At 34.2% G+C, this 23,329-nt stretch overlaps 1 protein-coding gene across 4 annotated transcripts in view; it reads left to right on the forward strand.

Moving 5' to 3' along the window:
* The window catches only part of SPAST (spastin), a 54,219-nt gene extending 37,680 nt beyond the window's left edge, over positions 1-16,539 (forward strand). For all 4 annotated transcript variants that reach the window (XM_027621688.1, XM_027621689.1, XM_027621686.1 and 1 more), the window contains 9 exons: positions 1,146-1,217; positions 2,534-2,609; positions 2,850-2,941; positions 3,091-3,170; positions 5,769-5,811; positions 7,187-7,266; positions 8,818-8,888; positions 10,295-10,335; positions 16,228-16,539. In XM_027621688.1, the coding sequence (XP_027477489.1) occupies positions 1,146-1,217; positions 2,534-2,609; positions 2,850-2,941; positions 3,091-3,170; positions 5,769-5,811; positions 7,187-7,266; positions 8,818-8,888; positions 10,295-10,335; positions 16,228-16,350 (678 nt within the window). In that variant the 3' untranslated portion in view covers positions 16,351-16,539. The remainder of the gene's footprint in view (positions 1-1,145; positions 1,218-2,533; positions 2,610-2,849; positions 2,942-3,090; positions 3,171-5,768; positions 5,812-7,186; positions 7,267-8,817; positions 8,889-10,294; positions 10,336-16,227) is intronic.
* Positions 16,540-23,329: the final 6,790 nt, after the last annotated feature.

Genomic DNA, 23,329 nt, shown 5'->3' on the forward strand with positions numbered 1-23,329 from the left:
CTGCCTTCGGCTCAGGTCATGGTCCCAGGGTCCTGGGATCGAGCCCCGCATCAGGCTCCCCATTCGGCGGGAAGCCTGCTTCTCCCACTCCCCCTGCTTGTGTTCCCTCTCTCGCTGTGTCTCTCTCTCTGTCAAATAAATAAATAAAATCTTAAAAAAAAAAGAAAAATAGTAATATGAAAAAAAGAAACTTTACATTGTCCCTGAGTTGATTATTTTTATGATTTGCTTTTTGCTATAATACACTTCTCTTAAGTTTTTAAACATGTTTTCAGTGATGAAATAGATGGAAAACCAAATATGTAATCTTCAGTAGTATGTGTTGGGCTGGTTAAATTAACAGTGTATTTTTCACTATTTACTTAAGTTAAATAATATTTTTACCTCAAAAGAGCTTACCTTACTATATTGGGTATCTTTCTAACCCTTGTTTTTGTTGTTGTTTTTACTATCTTAATAGCTTTATTTAAATAATCACATAATATACTTTTTTTCTTTCCTTCTTTCTTTCTTATTGAAGTATAATTGACATATAACAGATTTTTTTTTCAGTATCCTTTTGCCCAAGTTTTTACTGGGATCTGGATACCTCTTTCTCCTGCATAGCTCTTCTAGAGGGGAAAAGTAAAGAGGAAAAGTGTTTAGCTGTTTCTCTCTCTCCAAACAGTTATCTTTCTATAATTAAGAAGAGAGTAACACCCTTTTTTTAACCTCTCCATATCTATTCCCCCTTAGAAAAAATAAAGTGAATGGAAAGAAGCAAAGTTCTTCCTAGACCTTTTTCTCTTTGCTGAGAAGGAAACACACTGATAGCCACATGTCAGGAATTGTGTCACACTTTATATTTTTGGAAAATCTTTGCTAGTGTTTAAATTGATCAAATGTGGGGCACCTGGGTGGCTCAGTCAGTTGAGTGTCTGCCTTCAGCTCAGGTCATGATCCTGGGGTCCTGGGATCAGGCCCCGTGTCGGGCTCTCCCTGCTCAGTGGGGAGCCTGCTTCTCCCTTTCCCATTGCTGAGCTCTCTCTCTCTTTCTCTGTCAAATAAATAAATAAATAAATCTTTAAAAAAAATTGATCAAATGTGGTTATCTTTTTAAAGGAAGATACTGAACTAATGTAATATTTGCCCTTGTGATTTTTAAGGCTAAAGCAGTAGCTGCAGAATCCAATGCAACCTTCTTTAATATAAGTGCTGCAAGTTTAACTTCAAAATATGTGAGTGTTCTTTTTCTAATATTGTCATGTTTTATGTTACTGTCTAAATGTTACTAAGTATAAATGCTAATAACATTACACAAAGAATATTTTTGAGTTTTATATCTATATTTAGATATGAAAATCAATCACTCTTCAAAATAGAAAGTTACGCTCTTTTAAAGTGAGAATTGTGCTGTCAGTGCTGTCTTAGTTTGCTGGGGCTGTGTAACAAAGTACCGTAGACTGGCTGGCTTAAACAACAGAAATTTATTGTCTTACAGTTTTGAAGACTAGAAGTCCAAGAGCAGGTATTGGCAGGGTTCTCATTTTTGTAAAATAATTTAACTGTAGAATTATACCTCTTTTCTTGGTTAAATTTTACTTTCTGTGTGAAGTTTTATAAGTGAAATTGTTATTAAAATAGGTATACCCAACATTATATACTGGAAAACACTGTCTTGGAAGTTAGGGGAAAGGAATTCCAGCCTAACTTTTGTGTACTAAGCTGGCCTTAAGAAAATACCACTTTTAGGCCTCACTTCACTTATGAAGTGTTGATGTTGTAAGAGGTGATATCCTACAGTTCCTTCTAGCTCTGTGATTATTTGTTTTGATGATTCTAAATCTGAGGCCATTCTTTTTTTTTTCTTTAATGACATTTTCAGTTAAAAAAATAGATGCCACCTAGAGGGTGGAGGAGTTTTTACAGTAGATTACTCCAAACCTCATGACCCTTCATTAGATGCTTTTAGTGCATAGAATGGTTTTAGTAGTGTCTCAGCCCCTGGAATATTTTAAGGGGTGTTCATAGACCTAGAAATATTTTTATACTTATCGACAGTGTTATGGTGAGAATGAATTTAAGTAAGTTTAGTTTAGGAGAGCACTTTCCAGCTTATCTTGTTCTATAAATATATCCTACAACTGAGGACTTAAGAACTATGTACAGTATCTCTTTCTCTCCCCTAATATTCCATCTTCTCACCTAGTTATACCCATAATAACTATTTCATTCTCAATTCTTAGGAATGCAGGGTCAAGCAGAACAGAGATATATTTCATTTTTTAAAGTACTTACCAGGGCAGATCCAGGTTTCAGCACCAATAATAATAATAAAGTACTTACCAGACTGTATTAAATAATAGTCTGTTTTTTTTAATTATAAGAGACAATTCAGTAGCCTCCCTTCCTGCCAGTTCCTTAAACCAAATCTTTGATTGTTGCAAAGAAAGGAAATTAAATTCCTAGATTCTAGATTTTTAATCATGAAATTTAAGCAGCTGGAATAATGTTGCATTTTATGTGTATTACAATGTATAATGCCTTGTTTCAGGTAGGAGAAGGAGAGAAATTAGTGAGAGCTCTTTTTGCTGTGGCTCGAGAACTTCAGCCTTCTATAATTTTTATAGGTAAGAACATGTTTTATAACTAAGTTAGTTGAGTATTTGTGAAATTCCCCTTTCCAAATTTGAGAGGTATGATAGGAAAGATTATTCAGAAGGAAAAAGTTTTAAAGAAGTGCAAAGTTAAACACTAATGAATTGAGTAGGACCCAGGATATTAATAATTTAAGTAGTAAACTAGATTAATTTCATATGACTCCTGTAGCTTGGCTTTTAATTAAAGTCTTATCCTTGTATTTCCTTTAGATGAAGTTGATAGCCTTCTGTGTGAAAGAAGAGAAGGAGAACATGATGCTAGTAGACGTCTAAAAACTGAATTTCTAATAGAATTTGATGGTGTAAGTATTGATTATGGTATTTTTAAGGTGGTAGTATTTTAGTGTATAAGTTTTCCCATTAAATGACCCAAATTAGAAATACAGATACCTTCATCATGTTTTTGTTATTACTCTATCTAAAAGTACTAAAAAATTTTTTTGGTTTATAGGTGCAATCTGCTGGAGATGACAGAGTGCTTGTAATGGGTGCAACCAACAGGCCACAAGAGCTTGATGAGGCTGTTCTCAGGTAGGGAGATTATGCAGAAACACATGTCAATTACAGGTGTATTTACTCCTGTGTTCATCTCACATATCTCTTATTTCCTTCACTCTTAATTTGAAGACTGAAGTCATTATTTTCCTCCTGGTATCCATCCTTTGGCCACTTATTAACTACTAAAGATTTTGAAGAAAGAACCACCATGATCCCACGAAAACTAGTTTACACTCTGTGGTTTCAGGCAGCTTGCTTATTTCTTCTGATTAGGATTAAATTATCTGAAAACTCCAGAATTGATTCTTACTCTCTTTCACTGGGCTTCATAAGAAGCCAATAAAAGTAGGATTCATGGGAACTGTGTTCTTTGTTCTTGTGTGATTGAACAAATTTATTCCATGCCTACTGGGAGGACAGTTTGACTCAGCATAAGATTCTTGGGCCTCCTGTTCTTATCCTGAGGAATTGATTACATTGCCCCATTGTTTCTAGGATTAAATGTTGTAGTGTAAAAGTCTGAAGCCAGCCTGCTTTTATTCACATTTATAGATTAACTTGATTTTTTTCTTTTTACTGGGTATAATTTTTAACCATTGAAATCTAATTATTTGAAAAATATGTTGGGGCGCCTGGGTGGCTGAGTCGTTAAGCATCTGCCTTCAGCTCAGGTCATGGTCCCAGGGTCCTGGGATCGAGTCCCGCATTGGGCTCTCTGCTCAGTGAGAAGCCTGCTTCTCCCTCTCCCACTCCCCTGCTTGTGTTCCATCTCTCGCTGTGTCTCTGTCAAATAAATAAATAAAATCTTAAAAAAAAAAAAGAAGAAGAATATGTTGATCTGTCTTTATTTTTTCTGGGATTCAGTGTTTCTTTAAATTGATAGTTTGAAACCTCTTTTGTTTTAGGAAAGTTATTTTGAATACTATCTTCGATTTTTTTTTCTTAATTCATTCGTCTGTTTTTTTTCTTTCACTATATTGTATCTTTTTGTCTTCCATATCTTTAATTTCCTTCTAATCCTTTTTAACTCTTAGGTCTTTTTTGTTTTGTTTTGTTTGTTTTCTTGATTGTTGTCTTTACTGCTTACTTGGCTTGTGTCTAATCTTTGTGCTACTACTTTTATAACTTTTGTGTCTGTGGTGGATTTCTTCATTTTCATTGCTTTCCTGATCTCTGCAATCCCATTTTTTCATCTTCTTTTGTCTTATTTCCTTGAGCTTTTGTAAGTCATTGCCTTGAGTCCTTATATCTCATTGAGTTCTTGTTAGGAGTTTTTTTTTTTTTCATTAAATTATTTTATTCCATGGAAAGATATTTGATCACAAATTTAATTTGTTGTATGGCAAAACCTTCTTGTGTATATTCTCTATATTTATTGTAATCTTTTCCCTCTTCTTTGGCACTTTAAAGAAATTAGCCATGTGCTTTTGCCTGTTTTGCTTACTATTTTTATTTGAATAAAGGGGAGTTTTCTTGGAAAGCCTAGTTTTGGAGTAATATTATAGGAGAAGAGCTAGAAAAATAAGATACTGAGCAAGTATCTTGAGTTGTCCTATGAATAGCCTGGACTGACAGGTAGTCTCCCTGAGTCACAATCAAACCCTACCTGATAAAGAAGATTAGTCAGCACAGGACAGTTTGTGATCTTCCCAGACTGACTGGTGTCTTCTTACAAAGAAGATGTGTCTTTGAATTTCTTTTGGCATCACCTTCCTTTCCATTCCCCGGCTCCTGACTAGGTATCACAGAGCCATTCTTCACATGCTTGTTTAAATATGGGAGGTTGGCTCTATTACGCCTCAGAGTATGCTCTATCTCCTTTGGAATACTCTGTGCTCTAATAGCCACGTCTGGAATCTGCAGCAACAGATCCTGTGTGTATGCTCCTTCATCAGTGTAATTTTCACTGCCCTAGGCAGCCCTTCTTCATACACTTTAGTTGTGTAAATGTTACCTGAGTTTGTTGATGGTGAAGTTTACATTTCTATTTCTTTGGTCCTTGGTTTTAGTTGTTTTCACTTTCAAGAAGGTAGCAGAGATTTCCTTATTCTGCTTATATCAGATATTTTGTTTGTTTTAATACATTTTTGCTATTGAAAACATACACATACAGGGGCGCCTGGGTGGCTCAGTCGGTTGAGCGTCTTACTCTTGATTTCATCTCAGGTCATGGTCTCAGGGTAATGAGATCAAGCCCCATGTTGGGCTCTGCGCTCAGTGTGGAGCCTGCTTGGGATTCTCTCTCTCTCCCTCTGCCCCTCCCCTGCTCATGATCATTTGCACTCACTCTCTCTCAAAAAAAAAAAAAAATACACATACATAATTTTTAAACATCTAGAGAGTTTTAAAAGAGTAACTCAAGGGGCGCCTGGCTGGCTCAGTCAGTAGAGCATGAGACTCCTGATGTTGGGGTTGTAAGTTTGAGCCCCATGTAGCATATAGAGATTACTTAAAAATAAAATCTTTAAAAAAAAAAAAAACCAAGTATCTCAAAATAACTTCACACTGATGACTACTAAAATGCATTCAAATGTTATACTTAAAAGTTTTTTTCTTGTCATTTGCTACTTGAACTGAGTTACCTTTACATTCAAAACTATGTTTTTTAAATTGTTTGAATCCTTTTTTTAGGCGTTTCATCAAACGGGTATATGTGTCTTTGCCAAATGAGGAGGTATGTATCTGTGTTTGAATTTTTTTTTTCTTTAAGCAGAAACAAGACCTACCATCTTGACAGTATTGATCTTCCAATCATTAATACAGCCACATTGGAAAATAGTTTGGCAATTTCTTAAAAAGACAAATGTAAACTTACCATAAGACCTAATAATTCCTTTCCTAAGAATCTGCCCACAACAGATGAAAACATATGTCGACACAGAGATGTGTACAAGAACTTTTATATTTATAAATAGCCAAGAACTGTAGGGAATCTAAGGTGTTCATCAGTTAGAGAATGGATAAACAAATTTGGCATATGCATTTAATGGAATACTCTTTAGCAATAAAAGGATTGAGGTATTTATACATGCTGTAATATGGAAAAACCTCAAAAACAGTGAAAGGCACCAGATGTAAAAGATAACCTATCATATGATTCCATTTGTATGAAATGTACAGAAAAGGCATATTTCTAGAAACCAAAGGAAATCATGGTTTGCAAAGGCTAGGGGTGGAAGTGGGGATTAATTGCAAACAGGCATAACTGAACTGTTTGGGGTGATAGAAATGTTCTAAAAGTGGATTATGGTGGTGGTTACACAACTGTTTGTTTATTAAAAGTCATTGAATTATATACTTACAATGGGGAGATTAATGTTCTATGAATTCACACCTCTATAAAAGTGTTTTTAAAAATTTGTGATTGTTGAGGCACCTGGGTGGCTCAGTGGGTTAAGCATCCGACTCTTGGTTTCCACTTAGGTTGTGAGATCAAACCCCGTGCTCAGCCACAGAGTCTGCTTAAGACTCTGTCTCCCTCTCCCTCTCCTTCTGCCCCTCCCCACTGCACTCTTGCACACTCTCTCTAAAACAAATAAATGAACCTTTAGAAAAAACTAAAAGTATTAAAAAATTAAAAATTGTGATTGTCTAGCTCAGATCCTTAACATCCTTGATAGTAGCAGCAGCTACTTCTTTAGTGTTTTCTTTGAATTATCTTTAAGCCTCAAGAACTCTCAAGAAATGGTAGTGTATTTTTCTTTAAAGATTTTATTTATTTGAGAGAGAGAAAGCATGAGTGGGTGGGGGAGGGGCACAGGGAGAGAGAGAGAAGCAGACTCCCCGCTGAGCAGAGAGCCTGATGTGGGACTCGATCCCAGGACCCTGAGATCATGACCTGAGCCAAAGTCAGATGCTTAACTGAACCACCGAGGCACCCCCAAAAATGGTAGTTATAACTCCAATTAACAGACACGAGTGAGGCTCTAAGAGAGTGATTTGTTTGTGATCATTCAGCTCATAAATGAGGGTCAGGATGTGAACCTAATTTATGGATATTTCATTAAGCTAATTCTTGAGACTGATGATTCTTCAATATTTCTTTTCAGACACGACTACTTTTACTTAAAAATCTATTATGTAAACAAGGAAGCCCATTGACCCAAAAAGAACTAGCACAACTTGCTAGGTAAGTAATTTGATTTGGTCTATCTTAAAACTTTTTTCTTTCTTTTCTTTTCTTTTTTTTTAAGAATTCTTTCTCTTTTTTGTTTAAACTCAGGTCTGAAGTGAGTAATTTGTTTTTCAGAGAACCGTCTCATCCTTTATTTCACCTTTTTTCTTATCTCTTATTCTTACATATATGATATCTAAATTTAAATTTCTAGATCCTCTGCAAGACCTGACCTACATATCTGATGATGGTACTACATTCTTTTTATAAATTTATTAAAACTTAAAGGGACTCCTGGGTGCCTCAGTCGATTAAGTGTCTGCCTTCAGCTCAGGTCATGATCCCAGGGTCCTGGGATCGAGTCACACATCAGGCTCCCTGCTCAGCGGGGAGCCTGCTTCTCTGTCTGCCTGCCGCTCCCCCTGCTTGTGCTCTCTCTCTGACAAATAAATAAATAAAATCTTAAAAAAAAAAAACCACTTCTAAGTGGTATTAAAATAATTTTAAAACTTTAAAATGTCATATCTGTCCACACCAACATAAATATTTTCATATAAACTTGTTCTCTTGTATTACACATAATTCTTAACTTTTGCATCTTCAGCTTGTTTTATGAGTGGTGTACTTAAGTAGAAACTGAATATAAAAGGTGCGCTTGTTGAATTTTAGTCATTAAAAATCTCATAAGGTAATTTAAATACTCAAGAAGTATGTAAATAAGCTAGTAATTTTAGTAAAAACTCTGAGTTCCCAGATACCTATGAAAAAGGTAAATTCAGTACTTAGAAACATTGAGGTTCTTCTTCATCATTCCAATAAAGAATTCAGCTGTTTGATCTCTATAGTTATATAACATAGTACATGATAAGTAAATGCTTTCTTTTCCTGTTTTATTTTCTTCCCCTTTACCCCCCTAGTTTTTAGTTCCCTTTGATAATCTCCTGGCTGCCCAGGACTCTCCACTGTGGCATCCCATCCAGGTGTGCCTCTTTTTGCCAATATCTTCTACCCCAATTCCTTCACCCCATTTGTCCTGCATTTAAAGAAATGTACGTTGGGCACCTGGCTGGCTCAGTTGGTAGAGCATGTGACTCTTGATTTCAGGGTCGTGAGTTCGGGCCCCACGTTAGGCATAGAGTGTACTTGAAAAAATTTTAAAAATTTAAAATTAAAAAAAAAAGGAAATCTACCTTGACTGGCAGTGTTTTTTGTCAAGATAAAGAAACATTAACTTACAGAGCAATAATTATGGTTATGTGTCTTTTGGCCAGCCATGACTTACCTTTCCAAGGGATTTGTTTACAATTTAATGGAGACTCCTGGAGATACAGTATGCTTTAATCGGAGATTGGTTCTCATGATGAAAATTTCAGGCATTACCTAAGGAGCCTGCCATAGACTGTTTTGTTTGTTTTCAGCAAGTGAGCCTTTCTGTGTCCTTAAAATCACATTGCATAGCTGTCTGCTTGATGACAGAGGCAAACTAGATTTTACCCTCTTTTTACATGGAGATTTTAAATCTGCAAAGATGAAAATAATTTGCTCTTTCTTCCTTCCCATTCTTAGAATGACCGACGGATATTCAGGAAGTGATCTAACAGCTTTGGCAAAAGATGCAGCACTGGGTCCTATCCGAGGTATGTGTATAGAGCTTGAAATATTTAGACCTATTTGTTAGACCACTTTAGACGTTTAAAAAGTCCCTATTGAGATGTTTTATTTTTGTTTTAGTTTTAGTAAGAAAGCATTTAAGCTGCTAGAAAACTTGGTACAAAGTAGTTTCTAGACTTAGAGTCAGCAAACTTTTCAGTAAAAGGCCTGATAAATATTTTAGGCTCATGGGGCCACAGATGTTCTCCATTGTATGTTCTTTTGGGTTTTGTTTGTTTGTTTTCACAAACAAAAACGTGAAACCATTCTTAGCTCACAGACCATACAAAGATAGTCCATGGGTGAGTAGATCATGACCCTGTTATAAACAAAGGTTTCAGTTCTCTTTTTTTTTTAATTAAAATTTTATTATTGAAATATAGTTAACATACAATGTTATATTCATTCAGCTGTACAACATAGTGATTAGACAACTCTGTACATTAAACAGTGCTCAGCACGATAAATTACCATCTGCCATATGTTTCACTTCTTGATAGTAGGTAACCAGCAGAAGACACAAAGGAAAAGAAAATATTTTTAAGCAAGCAAAAAAGAAAAAGGGGAAATGTTCTTATCTCTTTTTGGCTCTTTTCACTTCAATATTCCGATAACACTTGAAATTAAAGTGTCTGAGAAGAAGCTTTTATTTGTATTATATGTTATCTTTTGAGGAATTGCTTTGTTTTGAATCAAGGTTATTTGCTGATTCTGAAATACCACTGTGGTATCACTTTAGATATTCTCAGCTGCTTTTCCACAGCCAGCATGGGCAGTGTCTGGGTGATACTCTCAGGTATGCACTCAGATTGCTGGCTGTGACGATAAAATAGAACATGGAATGTACAACTTCTACAACAGATCTCCTGCAGTGGGACCATGTACTGACTCAGAATTGCTGCTTTGGAGAATAATAAGTGTAACCTTGAGAATGTATTTTGAAATTCTGGGCAAACATTCTAGTCAAACTCTTGCTGCCAGGGGCATGAAATCATTTTCAGATAGTGGACTCAACCAGTACATAATATATAAACCATTTGTATTTTTTCAGAATATTTTAGCTATTATTCTGAAACAGATAAAAGTTATTGGGTTTAAAAAAAATAAAGCCTTTATGAGGAACAAGCTATATTCTTTTAAGTTCACTCTCAAATTTGTAAAATGTATTGTTCTTGGGCAATATGCAGATAAATTGAATGCTTCCCAGTTACTTCTAAGATGGACTGTTATTCTAAGCATTTATAAATTGTGCTCTTAATATTAATGTATATCTTCCTTTTAATAGAAATAATTTATACTGAACACGTACTTTTAGATCATTGTACTTGGTTTTGCTCTTCAGCAATTTAAACTTAGAAATCTTTTTTTTAAGTGGCTGTCTTATATTTTACAGAACTGAAACCAGAACAAGTAAAGAATATGTCTGCCAGTGAGGTATATTATTTTATAATTATCTTTTCTTTGCTCTGGTTCTCTATATTGTAAGGCATATCTTTTGTCTGGATTTTTGTAGTTGATTTGATTAGAAGCTAGAAAAAGTTAACTCTTTATTTCAAAATATAGGGGCCTATCAAATTACAATCACTTAATGGTGTTCTTTGGTAATGGACAAAAAATATTGTATATAGTCATTAAGTCATTTTCTATCAAATGATATGTAAATATTAAACAGAAGAAAATTATAGAAAACTTAAGAGTTTTACTCTTTGTAACAAGTTAAGTCCTTGGTATTTTATTTTGTAATATTTTCAGCATTTGTTTTTGTCCTTATAAAAGCAATACCATTGTAATGTAATTCATTACATTTTCTTAATATGGTAGGCCCTCTTATCAGATGCTAAGGCATTTCTTTTGAAAAAGATTGCCTGCAAAATAGAAAGTTGGACATGCAGAATGATTGTAATAACTATGTAAGCAAACATTTATTTATTTTTTTTTTATTTTTTTATTTTTTTAAAGATTTATTTGAGAGACCGAGAATGAGAGAGAGAGGGAGAGAGAGAGAGACAGAGAGTACATGAGACGGGGGAGGGTCAGAGGGAGAAGCAGGCTCCTCGCTGAGCAGGGAGCCCTATGCAGGACTCAATCCCGGGACTCCGGGATCATGACCTGAGCCGAAGGCAGTCGCTTAACCAACTGAGCCACCCAGGCGCCCCCCGTAAGCAAACATTTAAAATCAGTCTTATATTTATAACTTATACGTCAGAGATATTTTTTAACTGCCCAAGTTTCAACAGCTATTGTGCTCACTTCGGCAGCACATATACCAAGTTTCAACAACTACTGAGGAGACTGTGAACTCTTAACATAGAGAATGAATGTATTTGAGTACATTTTGACAGTCTTTTTTCTTCAAGCTTCTAAGTAAACTTAGTTGTTTTCGGGTATTTTGTGTGTGGTAGTTAATCAGCTACATTGCTAAGAATACCCTCACACTTACTGCAACCACCATTCCATTTTAAAAGTCTAGTTTACCTAGAGTGTGTTTGATGTGAATGAAGCTTAGGAATAGAGAATTCCATATACCTTCTTTGGCATTTAGCTGCTATTACCTTAAAAACGTACATTTAGAGTATAAGTTTCAAGTCCCTTTTATCTGATTCATAATTTTAATTCCACATCTTTTAAACTTTTTTCATATAAGTACTATACAGTTTGTGTTCCCAAAGTGTTTTGTGGGTTTTTAAAAATAGTTTAAGTATAATTTATTAACAATATCCCATAAGTATATTTTTTTAATGTTCTTAAAACATAAACCTGATAGTACCTTTCTCCCAAAAAGTAAGCATCATGCATGAATTATTTCTTCTCCACACACCATTCTCCTGCCTTGGACCTAGGACAGGTAAATTTGATATCGCCTATACTTTGGCCCCCTAGATTCAGACTGAGGAAAGGCCAACTGTGTGACAATTTAGGGCTCTGTTTTTGTCCCTTGGAAAGACCATGTGGAATAAAGGGACTAATTAAGGCAGTAATGAGCTAAAACCACCAACTGGCAAATAAATTCCAGTAAGAAGCAGTCTACAAATTCTCAAATGACTTAACAGGCAAAATCCACTCACCTCCTCATCTGCCAGTATTCTGTCTCAAGCTCTAAGGCCATAGCATTTCCTGTGGAAGTCAGTTGGGAAGTCCACTTGTACCTATAAATGGAATGCTTTGATACACTTTGATTAATATAATAATTGGCAGCCTTATTACTTATAAGTAGGTGCCTGCTCAGGGAATAGAAAGTCTTACACATCTGTCCATTACTGCATGAGAAAAGAGACCAGTTTTTTACTGATAGTGGCTCCGTTAACCTTTGTATATATTTTGCCCATCATGAGAATATACATACAATCAAATTTGAACATTTTTCTTTTTTCTAAAGACTTATTTATTTATTAGAAAGAAGGAGAGTGAGTGAGCTAGTGGGGGGAGGAGTGGAGGAAGAGAATCTTCAAGCAGACCCCCTGCCAAGTGGGGAGCCCGACATGGAGCTTGATCTCATGACCCATGAGATCATGACCTAACCTGAAACTGAGTTGGACGCTTAACTGAATGAGCTATCCAGGCGCCCCCAGCAACATTTTTCTTCACTGGACAAAGTCAACCTAAATGTAGTTCCTGTTTTATTTGAAGAATAAAGAAATTTTGAGTCTTTTCTTTTTTTAGTAACTCATGACTTTAAAACAAGATAGTTCTGTTGCTATAGGTATGTATTGCCATATAACAAATTGCCCAAAAACTTAGCTCAAAATGACCACATTTATTATCTCACATTTTCATGGAGTTGGGAATATGGGCATAGATAAGTCCTCTGCTTCAAGCTCTCTCAGAGGGCTGCAATCAAGTTGTTGGCCCAAGGTCTTTTACAGAGCTGTAATCAAGATGTTGGTTGGGGCTGTAGTCATTACAAGGCTCAACTGCTGCAGATCTGCTTCCACACTCACTCACGTGGTTCTTTGCCAGATTCACTTCCTCATGGGTTGTTGAGGTGAGAGCCTCAGTTTTCTTTAGCCTTTGGCTGAAGGCCTCCTTCAGTTCTTTTCCACATAGGCCTCTCCAACATAGTACTTACTTCATTAAAGCAAGCAAGCCAGGAAGAAGAGGAAGTACCAGCAAGATGGAAGTCACAGTCTTCATAACCTAATCCTGAAAGTGACATCCCATCACTTTTGCAGTATTCTGTTCTTAATGTCCAGTCCACATTCAAGGGGAAGGAATTACAGAGGGGCATATATAACAAGAGGTAGGAATCATTACAAGACATGTCAGAGGATGCCCAAGACATCTGTAAATCAATTTTAACTTTTTTTTTAATGTTTAAAGGGTTACATTTGGCCGCTGAAATCTGCTTTTTACATTAAGCTGTGCCCTTTTAATATTACTTTAGAACTTTGAGAAGTATTCTTGCATTCTGGGAGCAAGGCACTTAATCCCAACACCTGAAATCAGCAACTCTACAGGAACCTGCTTCATTTTTTTTTTAAGATTTTATTTTTAAGTAATCTCTACACTCATCATGGGGCTCAAACTCACAACCCTGAGTTTAAGAGTTGCATGCTCTACCAACTGAGCCAGCAAGGCACCCCAAGAACCCTGGTTCATTTTAATGGAGAATAATGTTAAGACTCTGGGATTAGAAATTTATACTACAGGGCGCCCGGGTGGCTCAGTCGTTAAGCATCTGCCTTGGGCTCAAGTCGTGATCCCAGGGTCCTGGGGTCGTGATCCCAGGGTCCTGGGATCGAGCCCCGCATTGGGCTTCCTGCACTCAGTGGGAAGCCTGCTTCTCCCTCCCCCGCTCCCCCTGCTTGTGTTCCCCTCTCGCTGTGTCTCTCTCTGTCAAATAAATAAAATCTTTAAAAAAAAAAAAAACAACTTATACTACATTGTTTTTAATTAGTACTGGTGTTAAATTAGCCCACTCCAATGACAGGAGCCTGAAAAATATACATATTTTTAAAATATCATTAATTCATTCTGATATACTACATTTATTTCAGTATTTCAGCATAAAATCTACTTGAATTCTAATCCCACACTTAAAAATATAATTTTATCCACTATTTTTAAAATGTATAAGTAAGAACCTTGTTTTATACTAAAATTTAGAGAGGAACACTAAAATTAAAACTTAATAAAACTATTGAATGAATTACAAGAAATAACATTACTGGTACCATTTGTGACCATCCTACTAATTATGTATTAGGTTATGTTGTTACAAGTTTTGGTTCTACTGTATTCTTTTATCCAGTTTGCTTATTTTTAATCTAATAGTTTTAGTATTAATAATTTGGTAGTACTTTTAGCTGTTAGTCCTGGACTTAAGAGTTAATATTTATAAAATGCTTAAATGAGTCTGGCAATAGTGGATACTATGTCAGTGTCCATAGAATAATTTTAAAATACATAAATAATGCATTTTATTATAGAGATTAAGGAAATGTGTTTTATCAGTTGCATTTATGAGAGGAGAGGAAAACACAAACATTGGTTTCTAAAATTGTATACTAGAATTTTTTTAGTCATTATTCAGTACAACTTTAATAACTAAGTGTATTGCCAGGCACTGGTATATATACACACTTTTAGGTGAGATAAACCCAATTTGACTTTTATGGAATATAAAGGTATACAAAGAATATTTTATGAGAATAGAAACTCAAATAATTGTATTGGAATTCTGTGTTTTTAAAAGGTAGTGCTAAAAATTGTTGGCTATAAATTCAGGGTATAATGTACTTTGTTTTTAAAAAACAAAGTTTGGGGTGTCTGGCTGGCTCAGTCAGTAGAGCACGTATGTGACTTAATCCCAGGGTTGTGAGTTCAAACCCCAGGTAGGGCATCGAGCCTACTTAAAAATAAAAATAAAAAATAAAGCACACAGTTTGTATCCATCTTAACTTTAACTTTATTATTTCATTAGTTTGTTTTGATGAGATATCTTTGCTGCTTATTTTTCTTTCTCAAATTAGCTACCAGTTGCTTTTTCCTACTGTATACATTCGTCTCTTACTAATTTCAAAATATCATATATAAATTTCATGTATTTATGTATACCCTTCTATACAGTTCAATTGGAATTTCATCAAAAGCTTTTAAGACCTGAATTTCTATAACAAATTTTTTTCAAGAATATCATAGGTAATACATTACATTCATTATCCTTCTACTCTTTGGGCTTTAGGAAGAGCCAGTGTGTGTTTTATAGTTAAATAAAAAAAACATGTAGGGCTCATATGGTGATTATGTGGTAACAATATATCCTTTTCCTTTTTGACTAAGATTAGGCTACAAGTTACAAGTGTGGGTGATTTTCTCAATCTGTGCTCATCGAGATATCAGAGAGTGTGAAATAGTTAGATTGGGTTTTATAAGAGTAATAAAAAGAAGAGTATATATGAATATCAGTTGAGGTTTTGTCTCAAATGCTTTAACATGTTTTTGGGCAGAATGCACATGTATATATTAGTGGTAATTTTTAAAACTGTTCATTTTGTGCCAAGCTCCTTTTGAGTTTTAAAAATCTTCAGGTAATTATAGATACATGTTGACTCAGCATTGTTTTATTCTACATTCTCAGCCAATTAAAAAGGTCAGAAAATGAGGGGCATCTGGGTGGCTCAGTTGGTTAAGTGTCTGCCTTGGGCTCATATCATGATCTCGGGATACTGGGTTAGGGTTAGGGTTCCTACTCAGTGGGGAGCCTGCTTCTCCCTCTCCCTTTGCCCTGCCCCCAGCTTGTGCTGTCTCTCTCTCAAATAAAATCTTTTTAAAAAGGTCAAAAAATGACACCAAATTATATAAAATGCATTATAAGTAATATTAATATTAGAAAATTTCAGGGACAAGCATCCTACATGCTGTAAAAGGCATTATTTCCTTAAAAGTCTCATGTACTTCTTGTAAACTACCTTCCTTTCTAATAAACCCAGCATGAATTTAGCTAGAGTATGCTTGTGGTACGTGAGACCTGAGAATTCTGAATGATGGAATTGTGATTCTTTTTTCTGCTTGTCTGTATTTTGTCAAATTTTCTATAATGAGTGTTTTCTATTTTTATAATGGGAAAAATATTATGATTTAAAATGTTAATACCTAAGAAATTAAACATATATAATAAAAGTATATTAGTATAGCATTTTGATAAGATTTCTTATATAGCAAACTTGCCTAAATATAATAATATGTAAAATAAGATGATTGGCATGATTTTCTAAGAATACATGTATATATTTATAACAGTAATAGCATCATTATTTTAATCCATCTTTGGGTTAACTACTGTATATGTATTCATCATTTGTATTATCGTGTTTTTTTAAAACCTAGATGAGAAATATTCGATTATCTGACTTCACTGAATCCTTGAAAAAGATAAAACGCAGCGTGAGCCCTCAAACCTTAGAAGCGTACATACGTTGGAACAAGGACTTTGGCGATACCACTGTTTAAGGAAAGACCTTTGTAAGCCTGCAGAACATTTTGCTTTCGAAGAGAGAAACACACCATCTCCATTGAATAGTTATCAGCTACCGAAATTGAGCCTAAGTTTACAGGACTTTTCAGAGTCTTACAATTACTTGTGCACCCCAGCAGATGCACCATAAAACAAAATTTAAATAAATATACAATGCAAATGGAGTATTTTGTTGAAGGCCTGTTCATGGTTATCCCGATGGGCACTGTAAGTTAGAGCACAACAAAAAGTGATTCTGGTCTTCTTTACCAATATAATCATAATGTAAATAATAATTTGTATATTGTGTTGCAGATGAAAGTATTCCAGAGACAGTGAATGGTAGAAGACACAAGCGCCTTTGGTTGTTTGTCTTCTGATGTCTTTTCTTAAAATAATTTTTTCTATTTTCCTTTCCTAATGTTATCTTTGCTACAGATGATTAGAATGCCAAACACTGAGTTTCTTTTTTTTCTTTTCTTTTACAAGTTCAGTGTGCCAAATGAAACTTCTTCCTATGTAACAGTAATAGGAATAAGTATTTTGAAGTTTTTTCTTTTTCATAAGTCTACACATTAAATACTGCATTTCACTTTTCATTTTTCTATTACCTTGTTACCAATTTAGAAAGCAATTTGTTGATACCAACAAAGCAAATTTAGTAAAATAGAAAAAGAGACGGTTAGAAGGTTTGAGTCATTCTGTCATTACAATATGTAGATCAATCCTCATGTGACCTGCAGTATTTTTTCTAATATATTTGTCAGAAATCTATTGTAGACTGTTAATTTATTCCTAATGGAGTTTATTTTCTGCTAGAACTATTCTAATATTTAAGAAGGCCAATTTTAACTGCTGTAAAAGTGGTTTCTGTGTGAGAGAAGGGAAGAACTGAGAGCTAAGACATTTCTAATTTATTGCTTATTGCTTTCTTACTGTTTACAGGATAATTATAAGCCAGTGGATCTACCGTCTTTTATTCTTAATAATTATTAATCCCTTCAATGAAACTTTAAAAAATTACTGAATTTTTATACATTGCATACATTTTATAGGTTTCTTGTGCTCACTTTGTTAACTAAAAAGTTAGTCTGTTAATCTGTCTTTTGTTCCCCAAAAATGTACAGTAATTCTGTTTCTCGTTTGTATAAGTATGCCTGGATTTTATTATAAAACTGTCATTGTAGGAAGTAGAGACTCATATCATGGCTTTTTAAATATTGTAATAAAGGCAAATGGATATTTGCCCTTAGTTTACTGGTTAAAAGTTTGTTTACAGAAATTTTCTTTGGTGCTTTTATGTAAAATGTTATGGGTGGAAAGAATAATTTATAGTAGTAACAGATTTTTTTCATTTAGGAAAAATATCTTTGGTTTTGGTTTTGAGAGAATACATTAAAATTAAAAACTTGCCCCATCTATATAAGAATTTTATAATGAAGACATACATTCGTCTTAATTTTAATTTTCTTGTTCCTGTTAAAGATTTACCTACATATAGAAGATGTATGGTTTAAGATAACGTGCTATTTATAGCTGTAACTTAAATGTCTCCTCTAATCATGACCTTAGAACTCCCTGGATAAGAGAAATGAGGGTTGAGATAAATAGAAAAAAAAATTTTAAACCAGAACCATGCCCATTTTCAGTCATATGTTGTATCTTTTTAAGGTCTCAAACATTAAAGCATCAATTATAAAATACTGATAATGAAAGATGATGCAGTATACATGATGACAAGAATTGGGAATATCCAAAGTTAAAACATTTTCAATAAACCTCATAAAATTTCACTTTGTATTTTCATTTAGAAAAGGATTAACAGTGTTGATGTTGAATAACTGGTCACTCATATTAAAGGTCTATACTTCATGTTCAACTTTTAAAATATAATCTTTAAATTTATCATGATTCTGTCTGCAGTAATGTAGTTCACTATTTTTATTGGAATAGTTTTTAGATAACAAAAGATTTCAAATGTTAAAAGACAGAAAAGTCAAGCTAATACTGTCATAAACACTGAATCAGAATTATATTAGTGAATGAATAACCTTCCATACAGTATAGAAGTTATTTTACTTCTCTGACCAAAGTCTGAAGTTGAGCTCAGAGCTAGAGAACTATTTTCTGTAACTTTTTATTTTATTTTATTTTATTTTTCGTTTAAGCTGGACTTTTTTCCTCCTCATAGAATGACCATGAAAATAAGATAATGATACAATAGGAGGTGAAAGGGATTGGTCTCATCTTCTCAATAAAGATAGAAGATGCAGAGGCTTTCTGAATTAATATTAGACTTAGGTTGTGACCTTTTGGATTCTGCATTGAGCTCTCTGTCATTAACTTCTTGAAAGATAATGCTTAAACATGAAAGGTTAGTGTGCTCATGTTAATATGACATTGTTTTGTAAACTATATTAAAACTTACTGATGTACTGGACATTGAGCCAAGGGAAGTCAGTACTGTCTTTCCCAGGTATCTTAGCAGTAAAAGTTTGTTCTAAGACAGTCTGCCCATTGAGGTTATTAGATCTCTGACTATGCTTTGTGCTTAGGAAGAAGTGGAGGAAAAACATATTAGAATTATAATTTAAGTAAATATATAGCAGTCTTTAATTCTTTATGTTTTATACAAAAACTAATTGTTTTGGTAGAATGAACCATTAACAGTTTGGTTTTGGACTCTTGAGGCAGAGGATTTACTTTAAATGCTTGTCTCAAATTTTAATCTGGTCTTTTGTATTTTTCTTCAGAAAAAAAATGAAAAGGTTCAGCTGCATAAAGTGGGTTTTTATCCTAATGGATTGGAAATAAATGATAAATTTTATTTTGCCTTTAATTTTTTTATTTGAAACTTTTTGAGGTTTCAGAGGTTGCAGTCTAGCAGTGAAGGAGTAGCTTGTATTGGACTAACTCTTGCCAATAATTATAAACTGAACAAAATATAAAAAGCAAAGATTAGAAGACTCTAGAGAGCAAGCAAAAACAGGCAGGAACTGCACAAAATCATGTACTAGAAGAGATCCACATTAACTAGCTTTTACCCCAAGGGCAATTTCCAGTTTGTGCAGTGTGCTTAGAAATAGACTTCAAGCAGAATGTAACAGTCTTTCTGGGCTGAGGAGTCATTTGGGACTTGTAAAACAGCTGGAAATTAGGAGGGAAATCTTAAGAATTTCAGATATAAACTCCAGGATATGCCTATAAATTTCTTTCAAATCCTTCGTGGACTCCAAAATTGTACCTGTGCAGTGTAATATTGAAAGGAACCTACCAGAAAGCAATAGTTGAAATCTAGTGAACTGTAGAGGAACTGTATTCCAGGGGAATACAGAGTTTGAAATTTAAATTCCACTAAAAGGGGTTTAGTAAATACTTTGGGTTTTCCATTGAGACCCAAAAAGGACCACAATAAGGAGGAAGGACAGCATCCTAGACCTAAGGGCCATACTTTAGTTAGGACTATGGGCAAAACGATAAACTCACTGTAACAAAGCTTAAAATCAAACTTTCACAGCATCAAGATTATCTACTATAATTTAACAGCTAGCCAGAAGAAAACACACTTTTTAGAAGAAAACAGAATCCAGAGTTTTCACAACACATCCACACCAGTACACAATAAAAAAATTACTAAACATACAATGAAAAATGATATCCATAAACAATAGAAAATATGTAGAAGCAAATACAGAGATGACTCACAGGTTGGAATTAAAATTATTTTAAAACTTATTAAAGAATTAATAGGAAAAAAAGATGAATGAACAGATTAGGAGTTTTGGTGAAGAAATAGATACTAAAAACCAAATGGAAAGTCTGGTAATGAAAAAAATCTGAAATGAAACACAGTATCTGAAATAAATTTCACTGGATGGGATTGAACTTGGAACTGGACACAGCAGAGGAAAGACAGCTGGAACCAGACAAGCTGATACAATTATCAAACTCAAGTACACAGAGAAAGAAAAAAATAGCAAAGTTTGATACCTGTGGGACAATATCAATCTAATTTACCTCTGATTTGAAATCCAAAAGGAGAGGAGAGGAAGAGAATGGGGCAAAAAAACATTTGATTCAGTAATGCCTAAAGTTTTCTTCAAATTGTTGAAAGACATCAACTTACAGATCCAAAAAGTTCAGTGAAGCTCAATAAATACAACAAAGACTATGTTTGTATACATCAGATTGCCCCCCCCCCCAAAATTATAAGCAGTCAGGGAGGGGAAATGCCATTACATTCAAACAATCATTGACCTCAGAATATGGACTAATCAAAATGGTAAATGGACAAGACAGGGAATGTCCTCATGGAGGCCTAGGATAACCAAAGCAAAGTTTGACCAATCACTTTTTCAAAAATTGATTGCCAGTCTAATGGAACTTCCAACTGTTAGACCTTAGAGCTGGCTTGGATTGAATTGAAGGTTTGTCAGGTTTATACTTAACATCTGTTTCCTTTGGAATGTTCCCTTATACATTAAATAGAAATAATACAATAAAAACAAAACAGAACAAGACTTTATAATACAGGTAAAGAACAGCAAAAGCAGCTGGAAGAATAAACAGGTTAGTGGCAAAAATATTTTCAAAATAAAATGTCTAATGATTTTACACAAAGATCTAGATCTAATTACAAAATAGTATACCTCCAAACTAAAAAGGCTAATTATTCAACATAACCCATTTCTGCGGTTTTATTCCTACTTTGTTGAGTTTTTTGTTTTTCATATGGGGTTGTTGGATTTGTCAAATGCTTTTTCTGCATCCATTGAGATGATCATCTGAGTTTTTCCTTTATTAATATGGTGTATTGCATTGCTTGATTTTCATATGTTAAATGAACTTTTCATTCCTGTGATAATTCCCACACATTCATGGTGTATGGATTCTTTTTATATATTGGTGGATTCATTTTGCTATTTTGTTGAGGTTTTTTGCATCTATATTCATATGGGATGTTGGTCTGTAGTTTTCTTGTCTTTCTCTAGTTTTGGCATCAGGGTAATTCTTTGTAGAAAGAATTGGAGTCTTCCCTCCTATTTTGGAAATGTTTGGTAGAATTCACCAGTAAAGCCATCTTTGAGCTTTTCTTTGTGGAAAATTTTTAACTATAAATTCAATCTTTTGTTAAACATTTAGTCAGATTTTCTATTTATTCTTGAGTCAGTTTCAGTAGTTTGTGTCTTTACAGAAATTAGTCCATTTCATCTAGGCTATCTACTTTGTTGGCAAACAATTGTTTACAGTATTCCCCTATTATCCTCCTTATATCTGTAAGACCAGTAGTAACTTGTCCCCTTCTTCCTTTCCTGATTTTAGTAATTTCAGTCTTCTTTTTTATGTGGTCAGTCTAGGTAAATCTTTGTCAAATTTGTTGATCTTTTCAAAGATCAAAGGTTTTGTGAATTTTTCTCTATTGTTTTTCTATTCTCTACTCCTCTCCAAGCTTTATTACTTACTTTGCTTGCTTTAGTTTGCTCTTTCTCTATTATGATGGAAGTTTAGATTATTGACTTGAGATCTTTCTTCTTTTTAAAATATGGGCATTTATAGCTATAAATTTCTGCCTACAACTTTTGCTGTATCCAGTAAGTTTTAGTATATTGAGTTTTCATTTTCATTCATCTTAATGTATTTTCAAAGTTCTCTTGTGATTTCTTCTTTGACCCACTATTAAAGACTATGTTTTTTAATTTCCACAAGATGTGAAAATCCCAAATTTCCTTTAGTTATGGATTTCTAATTTCATTCCAGTATGTTTGGAGAACATACTATTATTTTAATCCTTTCAAATTTATTGAAGATTGTTTTATGGCCTAACATATGTACTATCCTGGAAAATGCTTCATATGTACCTGAGAAGAATGTGTATTCTGCTGTTGTTGGATGGTATACTCTAGAGATATTTTAGGTCTAATAGGTATATAGTATTGTTCAAGTCTTCTATTTAATTGTTGATCTCTATAGTTGTTGTAGTATAGATTTTTTAAATAGCTTGAGAGATTTCTTTTTGCTATGTCTAAACCCTGTTATACTCATCAATAAGGAATTATGTAAAGGCACATGCCTATGATTGAATTGTTTAAGGTCATTAAAACAACATTCTAGGAAAATTAAGATACAGGGAAAAGTCAGAATACATCCTTACATGAAGTAGACAGAATACAATATATACTGTTTGAATCCAATTTTGTTTTAAAAAAGACTGTAAAGAAACTTCAAAAAGTCATGAATGATTTGCTCTGGGTAAATAAGGCAATAATGTCCTAACCTGTCTTCCTGCTTCTAATCTTGTCCAGGAGTAGTAAGCACACGGTAGCAGGTAAGGCTTTAGAATTAGGTTCTGTAGCACAGAATTCCAGATCTGCCATTAAGTAAGTATGTGACCTTGGCATACAATTTTCCAAGCAGGGGCTAATAATAGTACCTATACCAAATGCCAGATAGGACGATTAAATGAGCTAATACTAAACTCATAAAATGGTGCCTACCACGTTAAGTGCTTAGTAAATGTTCACTATTACTATCCACCTAGAATCCATTCTCCATACCACAATGTAAAGGTCACTCCCTTGTTAAAGCCCTCCACAGGCTTCCTGTCTCACTTAGAAAACAAAACAAAATGAAACCAGTCTCCACACCCCTACATTAGAAATTCCTGCTTGATCTGACCCATTTACCATTTAGATCTCTTCATTTCTTCCCCTCAAGCACAAAGCTCCAGACACACTGCCTTCTTTCAGACCTTGAAACACTTCTGCTTGTTTTTGACTTAGGTATTTGTATTGTTTATCCTGCCTGGAATAATCTTCACAGAAAGACTTTGTCATTCAGAAGTCAAATTTCATTTCCTTAGAGAGGCTTTCTTGGACTACTACAAATTAGCCACTCAGTCACTCTCTGTAGCATAACTCTATTTTCTACATGACACTATCAGTATATTAAACATTTTTTCCTCCCTTACTTGTTTTC

This window comes from Zalophus californianus, chromosome 8 (assembly GCF_009762305.2).
Source record: "Zalophus californianus isolate mZalCal1 chromosome 8, mZalCal1.pri.v2, whole genome shotgun sequence".
In the NCBI taxonomy this organism is placed as follows: domain Eukaryota; kingdom Metazoa; phylum Chordata; class Mammalia; order Carnivora; family Otariidae; genus Zalophus; species Zalophus californianus.